This window comes from Podarcis vaucheri (assembly GCF_965113315.1).
Source record: "Podarcis vaucheri genome assembly, chromosome: 8".
NCBI classification, from domain to species: Eukaryota; Metazoa; Chordata; class Lepidosauria; order Squamata; family Lacertidae; genus Podarcis; species Podarcis vaucheri.
The window spans coordinates 25,021,620-25,033,008 of record NC_138766.1 but is presented as its reverse complement, the minus strand read 5'-3'; the positions used below and the strand labels follow the sequence as shown (position 1 = coordinate 25,033,008).

Sequence of the window (11,389 nt, the reverse complement as noted above, 5' to 3'; positions counted from 1 at the left end):
TTTACTTCTGCTTGAACCCCTTCCTCAGCGCCATTGCCCCAGCTCAAACCCGATCAATATTGGCGTGGCCTATCCCCTCCCAATACAGTGGTGCCCCGCAAGACGAATGCCTCGCAAGACGGAAAACTCGCTAGACGAAAGAGTTTTCCATTTTGGAGGTGCTTCGCAAAACAAATTTCCTATGGGCTTGCTTCGCAAGACAACAATGTCTTGCAAGTTCCTGCTGGTTTTTTTTTCCTCCCCCCCTTTTTCTAAGCCGCTAAACCGCTTATCAGCTGATCCGATCAGCAGATAAGCCGCTAAAAGCCGCTAAAAGCCGCTAATAGCGCTAATCTGCTAATCCGTCAATGGGCTTGCTTCGCAAGACGAAAAAACCGCTAGATGAAGAGAATCACAGAACGGATTCTTTTCCTCTTGCGAGGCACCACTGTACTGGTTTTCTGCAGCCTGCACCGTGCCTAGGGCCAACCACTGTGCTGATTTGTAGCAATGGAAAGATGAAAGGAGTTCAATTCTGCACTGCTTTGGCTTGCAAGCCTGCAGCTAAAGACTCCGCCCTCGTATTATTGGGCTTCTGCTCCTCTATTCGGTTCTGTGTTTATTGTCTTTCAAGCGAGAATCCAGAACCTGAGGCCTGCACAAGTGAGTAAACAACTTCTTCTTCTTCTTCTTCTTCTTCTTCTTCTTCTTCTTCTTCTTCTTCCACCGCCCAGCCACTCTGGGCGGCCTGCAGCAAAATATTAAAAATAAAAAAAGTCAGACATTCAAAACTTGGAACAGGGCTGCCTTTCTAAAATTCTCTACCTCCCTGACATCTGATGGGAGGCCTTCCGCAAGGAGGGCCCCACTGCCGAGATAACGCCTGTTATCTGGGAGGTGCTCAAATCACGTGGTTTATTATTTGCTGCAAACTGATCCAGGATTCGAGTGTGCTGAACCTGCAGCATTCAGGAAACAACTGCTGCTGCCGCCCGCCCAAGACCTTTTTCAGTTTCATGTCTTCGTCCAAGAAGTAGGAATTAGGTAATTACTCAGTAAGTGCAAACATAATCACTTGCGTTGTTGCAACATGCAAGGGAAGATGGCATTAATATTGGCCAAATCTATGTTATCTGGTGCCCAGTGCTGGTCTGTCCCCGTTGCCCCAGGGCTAACACACTCTCTCTCTTTCTCCTTTTCCCAGCTCCTGGACTGTCTCCTCTAAATCCTGGGTCAGTGGGAAAAATTTACATGTTAACATGGCTACAGGCAAGCTGACCCAAGGGGCAATATATATATATATGCATACACATATATATACACATATATATATATACATACACATATATATATGTGCAAGATTTACATAATAAATTCCAGTTAAAACATATCAGTCACCTTGCATTTAGGATTCTTTGAATCCCTTGACTTCCCTCCACCCTTTTTTTTGGTTTCCATTTCCCATTCCACTTTGTAATCGACTTACCCTCTTGAGTATGCATATACCGTACTTTTCCGTGTATAAGACTTTTCCGTGGTGGTTTTTTTTTACTAAAAAATAATATTAAAGGGGTGCTAGACATATACATGGGGGCAATCTCCCCCCATGTTCTTAAGTTTTCTTAATTTTGAGTCCCCCCAAATAGGGGGCGTCTTATACATGGGGGGCGTGTTATAGACGGGAAAATATGGTGTGTATATATATATATATATGATGCTTCCACCCCAACTTTAAGAAATGATGCCTTAGCTTGCTTCTCCCTCTTGTGTGTCACCATGTCTTTTCGATTGTAAGCCTCAGGGCAAGGTGTGTCCTACAATTAAGAAAAAAGCACACCAAGAACTCTGTCCTGGTTTCTAATCTATAATTGACTTCTGACTTCTGCTCAATGATTGAAACTAAGACCTCCACAACGAATCTGAACTAACATGAATTCATCTCTACTCATAAACTCTTATCTCTAATTCTGCAATGAATTATTGTGTTATACATATTTTTATGAGTTTGAGTTTGTAATCTCTGTTAGAGTTGGTAACCTCTATTTGAGTTTGCAGTCCTTGTCAGAATACATACTTTTGAATGGATTAGTTTTTGTTACTATTGACTCTTGATTTGAGAGTAGGGACCACTCCCACTATTACATTGGCCTGAGTTCTTGGTGTGCTTTTTTCTTGGTATATTTAATAACAAGAACTCCAACTTATTTAACGTGTCCTACAGCTAAGACAGCTCCTTGAAAGGAATCCAGGCCTGAGAGAAGGATTTTCAGCCGGTTTCCCTGCTGGGAATAGCCTCCAACGTCTCTTTTGAGAATCCCTTGCTGTTTGTGTGCATGCTAGAACTGCCCAGTTTCCCTGCAGCAGTAAGTTTGGGGTGGGGTGTGGGGGGAGAGGACATAGGTCTCTGTTTGTGTGTAAGAAATGTCTTTTTTGCCTGCCCCCTAGAATCATCCCCGGACACAGTCCTGGGATCCTTGGAACCTGCAGAAACCTTTTCCAGCTACGCTTGGGCTGGTTCCCCACCCCTGCAGACACCCAAGTGAGAGAACCAGTTTTGTTTTGCTGAAATGCAAGCTCCCCCTTTCCCTCTCTTCTTTAAAAGTTCTTCTCCTGGACCAGTGATAACCTTCTTCAGCCCACCAAACTGCATTTCCTTGTGTGCAGCCTTCCAGTGAGGTCTTGGTGGCTGCTGTTGTTGCAGGACAGGGGTGGATATGTGGTCCCGTGTGGATGGATTTATTAAGGGCAGAGCAATGGATGCAAATCTTACCCTGTGCACATTAAGCCGTGCAGCCCTGAAAAAGGCAGAGGTATCCCCCCCTTCCCCATTTCTCTGTGAAAAGCAAGTAAGAAGTAGAATCACAGTTGAAAACATGTGTTTCACTTGGGGGGGGGGAGTTGAGCGCAGGGTAGGCCCCAGCGACAGATGTGGCCCTGAGAAGAGGGCAAGGCTTGGGGAGGAAGATGCAGAGGCCTTAACGGTTCCATTACTCCCCCCAACTCCAGCCTGAGGTGACCCACTCTGTCCTGTGTTGTATCTTTCCGCATCTCACTGGAGTATTATTCTATTTTATTTTATTTTCTGAAGCCCAAAGGAACTTAGAATTGATGTAGAACATGGATAAGTTATCATTTTCATTTTTTAAAAAATAATAATTTTAATTACATTTTCAGTTTTATCATAATCACAGTTTCAACACATAATTCAATCAGTCTAAGCATTGCTTTGACAGAGCATCGACCTCTCCCCGCCCCTCTTTCTGACTTCCATGCATACCGTATTTTTCGCTCTATAAGACGCACCAGACCACAAGACGCACCTAGTTTTTGGAGGAGGAAAACAAGAAAGAAAATATTCTGAATCTCAGAATCCAGAACAGCAAGAGGGATCGCTGCGCAGTGAAAGCAGCAGTCCCTCTTGCTGTTCTGGCTTCTGGGATAGCTGTGCAGCCTGCACTTGCTCCATAAGACGCACACACATTTCCCCTTACTTTTTAGGAGGGAAAAAGTGAGTCTTATAGAGCAAAAAATACGGTAATTACTTTTTTCTTAGCATTTCTATCACCACTTTTTTACTTTCTCTCTTATTTTTTATATTTCCCCTCATTGAATGTAAATCAGTTCCTTATATTCTCATTACAAAACATTTAAACTCAAACCTACAAATGTTTTCAGATGTTTACAATGTTCTTTCATATATAATATAAATTTGCTCCAGTCCTTTTGAAACAGTTCGTCGCGCTGATTCTTGATCTTCCCCATCAGCTTTGCTAACTCTACATATTCCACCATCTTACTTCTCCGTTCTTCCAATGTTGGAAGTTCCTGCAGTTTCCATTTTTGAACCAGGAGTTTCCCCAGCCACTCTGGGTGGCTCCCAAAAGAGTGTTAAAAACAATACAGCATTAAATATTAAAAACTTCCTTAAACAGGGCTGCCTTCAGATGTCTTTTAAAGAGAAGATAGCTGCTTATTTCCTTCACATCTGAAGGGAGGGCGTTCCACAGGGCGGGTGCCAATACTGAGAAGGCCCTCTGCCTGGTTCCCTGTAACCTCACTTCTCGCAATGAGGGAACCGCCAGAAGGCCCTCGGCGCTGGACCTCAGTGTCCGGTGGGGTGGAGATGCTCCTTCAGGTACACAGGACTGAGGCCATTTAGGGCTTTAAAGGGCAGCAACAAAATATTTTAAGACACAGCACCCATCCTTGTTTTGCCAATCTTTGTTCTAACATGCAAATTCTACCTTTTTTGTTTTTTGCCACAGAAGTATTTTCTCTCTGTCCCCCACCCCCCCAAAAAATGAAGTAAGGAATTGCTCCAGAAGCTTTTCTTCCAACACCCTTGCTTCAGAGGAACCCCATTGCTTCTTTATTCTATTCTCTGACCCACCCCATCTTCTTCCTACATTTTCAAGACTTCATATTGGTTTGTGTTCCTTTTTGTCCCGTAATTCAGGAGCACAGTGCCCTTTCACGGGTGAGGTGCAGCCACTGAACTTTGGGGGAAGAACTGAAGAATCGAGGGTTCCAGGCTCTCCCTCCAGCCTTTGTGGCCGATGGTGTGCTTTGCTAGGATTAATGTTGTGTTCGGCTCGGATCCCTGCGGATAGGCAAGTAGAGCCGCTTGCTTAGCAGCCAGCTGAGCCAAAAGCTACCCTGCCATCTTGGGGCAGCGGGCAGAAACAAAACGATGCAGGGCAGCAGAAGCACATTGCCAAATTAACAACTCTGAGGGGAGCACCTTCCACTGGCGTTTGCTGCGACAAAAGCAGCAATAATTTTTCAAAAGACGATGCTCTCTCGGAAGGCTTGTTGCATCTCTGCCGTTCTTTCCCTGAGCGGCTTGGCAGTTCTGCTTGTTCTGGATCGCCAGCGTCCCCTTCTCTCTAAACAACAACGGCGGCAGATGCAGAAATCTCGGGAAGGTGATTTCCTCCAGCATCATTGCAGGTCTCTGGCAGAGCAGGACAGAGCGTTTATCTGGGGGAAACACTTCCACACCTCTTTCGGGAAGTCGTCTTCCTGCAAAGATTACGTGGCCAGCAGTCACTACCTCACGAAAACCCTGTCTGCGGAGGAAGCCGGCTTCCCCATAGCGTACGCCATCACCATCCACAAAGAGTTTGGTACCTTTGAACGAGTCTTCCGAGCCATTTACGTGCCCCACAACGTTTACTGCATCCACGTGGATAAGAAGGCACCTGACGGGTACCAGCGAGATGTGAAGAAGCTGGTCGATTGCTTTCCCAACGCCTTCCTCGTGTCCAAAGCGGAGGTGGTCATTTACACGGGGATAACCAGGCTCCAGGCTGACCTAAACTGCATGAAGGACCTCCTGAGCTCCACGGTTCAGTGGAAGTACCTCCTCAACCTCTGTGGCCAAGACTTCCCCTTGAAAACCAACAAGGAAATTGTCCGGAAGCTGAAAAAGTTTAACGGGAAAAACATCACACCTGGCATTCCCCTTGTAGATCCTTATACCGTGAGGACCAAATATTCTTTCAAACCATGTCTTGGAGATCACGACGGAGAATATCCAATTCAAATGCTAAGCACCATGTATTTGAAATCAGAAGTGCCCCACAATCTGACTCTTTACCGTGGCTCTTCATACGTTGCCCTAACAAGGCCCTTTGTGGAGTTTATTTTCTCTGATGAACGGGCCCTCGATTTGCTAGAATGGTCCCAGGACACCTTTAGTCCAGACGAACAATACTGGACGACACTCAATAGGATACCAGGTACGTAGCAACATCCAACCGGTTCTGATTTTGTTGGCTGGGGTTTGTTGTCAGATCTAAAGTTGCACAGGTTCTCAAGGAGATGAATTGGTTAGAGTGTGGTGCTGGTCATGCCAAGGTTACAGGTTCGATCCCCATATGGGACAGCTGCATATTCCTGCATCTTTTCAAGTGATGCTGTGCTGGTTCCATGGGTTAACCGTGAGGTGAGGTCCGAGTCCAGTCCGAGGTTGAGGGTGCAGTATGGAGGCAGTCCGTCAAAGCTGAAGTTGGGTCCAAGGCAGGGAGTCGGGTGAGATCAGGAGCTCCGGCAGGACAGGGTGCAGGCAGGAACTGGATACCAACAATGTTGCTCCTGCAACTTGGGACTGGGGCTGGTTGGCTTTTATCTGCCCCGAGGCATAGGGCGGCCCCGTCCACGGGTGACTCACCCCTCCTGGCCTGGAGGCGAGCACTCCTCTTGTGGGAACTTAGTTCCCTCCATCTCTCTCTGCCCTGAGCCTCTGCATCTCAGGAGAGGCTGGAGGGTTACCGGACCCAGAGGTAACCTCCTCTTCCCCTGACGGGGCTGAGAGTGGAGCACCTGCAGGCAATGGGTCCTCCATCCCCTCAGGGGCCAGAGCAGACTCAGCTGGTGCCTGCACCTGAGGATCCAGCACAGGTGAGGACCCTTCAGGCTCAAGTCCCAGCCCTGGCTCAGCTGGTTCTGGAGGCGGGGAATCCTGTGCAGGCTGGGATTCCTCAGGTTCAGCCTCCGAGTCCGAATCCCAGGCCATCACAGATGCCTTCACCACCTCCTGGCTCCAGTTGGTCAACGCTCCATGGCTGCCACAAAAAACCTTGTGCCTCCTGCTTTTCTGCCTGTTTTGACCAGCGCTTGCATGCTACACACTCCTGTTGTTCTCTCTTCCGGACAGCTAAGGGAGTGGGAGCCAAGGCCATCTACTTGCTCAGGGGACACCCTGGCAACCTGGCTCACTCCTTGGGGATGTTGATGAAGACACTTAAGTGGCCAGCTAAGGCCACTATCTTACAAAGAATCTGGTCTGACTATTTCAGTAAACTCCTCTTATATAACAGCAAAGGGGGCCAAGAATTGGAAGGGACTTGGGGCATCATCCCTCAAACCTACATGCACGATGGCCAGAGATGTTATTTCTTTCCGGGTCATTCTCTTACTGGGATGTTCCTGTTTGTTTTAACAGCTGGATTTCCAAGTCATTAGGACAAAACAGAAACTGCTTGTACATACCCTCCAACATTTCTCCGATGCAAATGGGGAAGTCCTAACCCATAATAATAATTTTACTATTTAGACACCACTCGGTATTTTCTCTACCTACCATACCCGCCAACATTTCTTTGATGAAAATAGGGACTTCCTAAGGAAAAGCGGGACATTCTGGGGTCAAATCATAAATCAGGACAGCTTCTGTAAATCCAGCACCGTCCCTGGAAAATAGGGGCACTTAGAGGGTTTGCTTGTATACCTGGGAATTTAGGAAAATAATTTTTATAATATTTATTAAACAGGTTTGTTTCTCTCCCCCCCCCTCGAGATGATGCAGACAAAACGGAAGGATTTCAAATGAAATCCCAATTACCTTGGGAGAAACTGAGATAAATAAGAACTCCCAAAGCATGACGAAATGTCCATGTTTTCAATAGACCCTCTGGCACTTTTAAGATTAACTGCTGTGCCCTCACAAGGCTCATCTTTTGGTTTTGCACTCTCTCCAAATAACAGACGTCCCTGGCTCCATGCCAAATGCTACACGAGAGGGCGGTTTGAGAGCTATCAAATGGATCAACGGAACTGTTGGAAAATGTTACGGTAAATGCACAGATTTGGCATTCTGCTGTCTAGCACTGAGAGTGGACCCTTCTTTTATTCCATGACCTCTGTCTATGCTGCTCCTCTTTTCCCTTCAGTTTAATGAAGGCTTCAAAGAGATTCGGAAACTTGAGGCATTTCAGAACTTGCAGCGTGTAGGCTCAGAAACACCAGCACTGGCACGGTCCTGTTTCTTTCCTGGGCAATGCGCAGTTCCAGAAACCATCAGCTGGGTATTATTAATATCTATCTGGAGAATGACCACGCTTCCAGCTGAGGGCCTTCTGGTGGTTCCCTCAGTGTGAGAAGTGAAATTACAGGGAACCAGGCAGAGGGCCTTCTTGGTAGTGGCGCCTGCTCTGTGGAACGCCCTCCCAGCAGATGGCAAGGAAATAAACAACTATCTGACATTTAGAAGACATCTGAAGGCAGCCCTCTTTAGGGAAGGTTTTAATAACTGATGCTTTAATGTATTTTTAACCTTCTGTTGGAATCTGCCCAGAGTAGCTAGGGAGACCCAGTCGGATGGGCGGGGTAGAAATAATAAATTATTGTTATTATTAAATGCAGAGAGAAAGCTGAATGGGGCTCCTTTTGCATGATTGTTCAAGGTTATGAACTTGCAGATTACACCAAATTTGCACCCAAATTTGTGCACTAAAGTGCATACAAACAATTCCTGCATGAAAGGGTGAATATATGTATGGCCTTACTCTGCGTTCATTTTTTGGCTGCCATACTTCTCTCATTGACTTTCATGGAATAATGTTTCACAGTCGGGGTCTTGAGAACTACAACCTTAGTGGCTTGGAGAACTCCCAGGTCAATGTAAATAAAGAGGGTAGTGAGCTGCATCTTATATTATAAAGATAGTAATTAGCCAAGCCTTGTGGTAGGAAGTGGTCTGATGACCTATTTTCATGAAGAAAAATGCTGCTTCTGAAACCCATATTTCAAAAAGTAAAAACCAGGACACTACAAAAGCTGTTGAGATGTTTTTAGGAAGACGCCAACATTTTTAGGAAACCCCTTAAATCACCCCTAATTCACCTACCTGCATCATATATTTAGTCTGCAACTGCAAGTCCGCTGAGTAAAAGTTATTCGTTTTTTAAAACTTTAGCAGGCAGTTAATTTGTGCAGTCAATTCAGGTCGTCTGCAAAACTCTGCTCGAGTTTAATTCCCACATAATAAGGGTTGCCATATTGTAGGGTTATAGGGTTGCCACAACCAGGGCTCCCAAAAAGTTTTTTTTAGGAAGACCCCAAAATTGTTGAGCTTCTTTTAGCCACCAGACATCAATTCCACCTTTAAAAACCAAATGGTATAGAAACAACGTATCCCAAATCATTTTTATTAGTTTTACATTTTTTTTAACCAATACCAATTTACATTGCATTTAATACATTAAGTTGACTTTTCACTCTTCATTCTTTTCTCTAATTACTTCTTTATAGGACCTTCTATATTTCCGATGAAAGTACTTTTATCTCTTGACAGGTCATTATAAAAGAGACATTTGTGTCTATGGAACTGGAGACCTTGAGTGGCTGCTATCCGGTACACAACTGTTTGCTAACAAAGTTGAACTTGAAACATATCCACCTACTGTGGAATGCCTAGAACTGGCCGTTCGGGAGAGGGCACTGAAAGAGAGTGAAATACCTGTGGAGCCAAGCTGGTACCTTTAGGGGAACGGATATGGTTTACTCTAAGACAATGAACAGAGCCAGCATCCTGGAAGAGCCAGTTTAGCTTGAAGCCATGCATGTTCCAATCTTGAACATCATCTCACTATGTCAAAATTCGGGACAATCGATATATTGGTTGATATTTTTTGCTATTTGATATACTTGATTATTTTTAGGATTTTGCATCCTGTTTTGGAACAGAGTTACTATCCATTTCTCCCACCCACCAAAGAACTCGGGTATCATTTGTTAATACTTTGAGAAGCGGTTTGGACCAACAGGAAGATAGATGGTGAATTCATATTTCAAGTTGGTTGAATTAGACTTTGATCATTGTTGCAAGTCAGGTTTCACTAAGTGGTAGTCTAGAAGATGACTGGATTAAAACAGACTACATATCAATACAAGATTTACAAAGGGGCCTTGTTATTTGCTGGAGGACTTGTGTCTGCGCACAAATATTGTACCTGTTTCTGAAGTGAGGTCAAGCCAGATATTCAGGTATACGGGCTACCAGGGTTCTTCTGTTATCTCCCACGGAAAGAAAAAACTCCATGTGTATCTTCCCCCCTTTTTTATAATGTATATGAGTATCCCTTTCCCTTTTTTATAATGGGAGCCTCACGCGCCCCCACAGGTAATGTGGGAGCTCAAAATCAGCGCAAAAGAGCAAAAAGTAAACTGCCAAAAAACAATTTCTCTTGAAAACAAAAGGAAGATCTTCGCACATAAGGTTTTTTTTTAAAGAGATGGCTTTTCAGGTGCAACCAAACCAGTTTCTTTAGAGGAACTGCTTATGCTGATTAACAGCAAATCATTTCCATATTTCTGTGCACCATCTTAATTATTATTATTATTATTATTATTATTATTATTATTATTATTATTATTTCTGTGCACCATCTAAATCTTCATTGACCTCAGATGGTTTGAAAAGGTGATTGCCGTATGTCAGGGGTAGCCAACGAGGTGCCATTCAGATGTTGTTGCCCTAAAACTTCCATCATCGCTGAATGTTGGACATGCTAGCTGGGGCTGATATGAGCTGCACTGCAGAATAGCTAGTGGGCACCATGTTGACTATCCCTGTAATATTTGCTAAAAGTCCAGAGGAGAAAAATTAAAAAGCGGCATATTCTTCTTTCCCTGTTTTACAATTTATTTATTTTTTAAATGGAGACTGAAATTTGATAGAAAGGTTTCATCTGTGCAGAAATGTCCACCAGTTCTTTCTTGGCATCTACCGCAAGCATGAAAATGGGTCTGCTAAATATGAGCTTGAACTGGTATGTCAATGGATTATGGACATTTAACACAGCCCTCCATCTTGTGACTCATTTCCATTTAGGCCCTTGTTGTTAAACATGTTGCCTATGTTTCAGTTTTGGTCTGTTAAGTGTTGTACTTTAAAGTGGAAGAGTATTTTTTCTTACAAAAACAAACAGATTTGCAGATATTCATTGTAAATTTTTTTGTAACAATTCAATAGTAAATAAATAATTTGTTTTCTTAAAATAAAACTAAAAGAAACTGAATCATTTTCCTTTACTTCAGAATTGTATTGAGGGTATCAGAATTTGTATTAAGGGTACCAGCTTTTCAACCAGATCTGCAGCTGTGCCCTTAACAGCAATCAAGTTTGGATTGGTCTGCCGGAGAAAGACAACTGCAAAGTTAGGTACAATGCTGAGCTCCTATAAAGGAATAAAACACCGGATGAGTTAGTATCCTAGGTGATAAAAACAATATGTCTATGCCAAAAATTAAAAAGGTTTGTATTATTTTTCTGATTTTGTAATATGTCATCTTTGTTCATAGGTTGTGCAAGCTTTCTGTACTACGAAATCTACCAATGTTGAGACGCCTGTTTTTCCTTTAAAGAGAAAAAAACAACAACACAGAATACAAACATCTACTGAACACAAAGCCCAAATTTTAACTCTTGTGCTTGTTGTTTCATAATCCATCACTGAATAAGCAACAAAACAACCACTACAAACCCAACCATGAACTCAACAGAAGGTGGAAAAGTTGACTGAATTAAATGAGGCATGTTCCCGCTAATGTTGACATGTGGTTTATTTTCAGCAAAGATATATGGCACTTATCTTTCATTCTTTGGAATAAGTGGGTGCAAATCTAA

The 11,389-nt window shown here is 43.8% G+C and overlaps 1 protein-coding gene across 5 annotated transcripts; it reads left to right on the top strand.

Moving 5' to 3' along the window:
* The first annotated feature begins 436 nt into the window (after positions 1–436).
* Positions 437–11,389, top strand: LOC309538710 (N-acetyllactosaminide beta-1,6-N-acetylglucosaminyl-transferase-like). 5 transcript variants are annotated; one of them, XM_082234550.1, is made up of 4 exons: positions 437–642; positions 4,436–5,720; positions 7,468–7,554; positions 9,056–11,389. In XM_082234550.1, exons 2-4 carry the CDS (start codon positions 4,772–4,774, stop codon positions 9,244–9,246), a joined length of 1,227 nt encoding a protein of 408 aa, XP_082090676.1. In that variant the 5' UTR covers positions 437–642; positions 4,436–4,771; the 3' UTR covers positions 9,247–11,389. The 5 variants fall into 5 exon arrangements, with proteins under 5 accessions (XP_082090676.1, XP_082090675.1, XP_082090674.1 ...); XM_082234549.1 differs by lacking the exon at positions 437–642 and adding an exon at positions 2,110–2,342; XM_082234548.1 differs by lacking the exon at positions 437–642 and adding an exon at positions 2,381–2,518.

Excerpts from the sequence above, each read along its gene's own strand:
- LOC309538710 (XM_082234550.1), top strand. The coding sequence starts at position 4,772 with ATGCTCTCTCGGAAGGCTTGTTGCATCTCTGCCGTTCTTTCCCTGAGC. Across the intron at positions 5,721-7,467 it reads GACACTCAATAGGATACCAG|ACGTCCCTGGCTCCATGCCA; the intron begins GTACGTAGCAAC and ends TCCAAATAACAG. Across the intron at positions 7,555-9,055 it reads AACTGTTGGAAAATGTTACG|GTCATTATAAAAGAGACATT; the intron begins GTAAATGCACAG and ends ATCTCTTGACAG.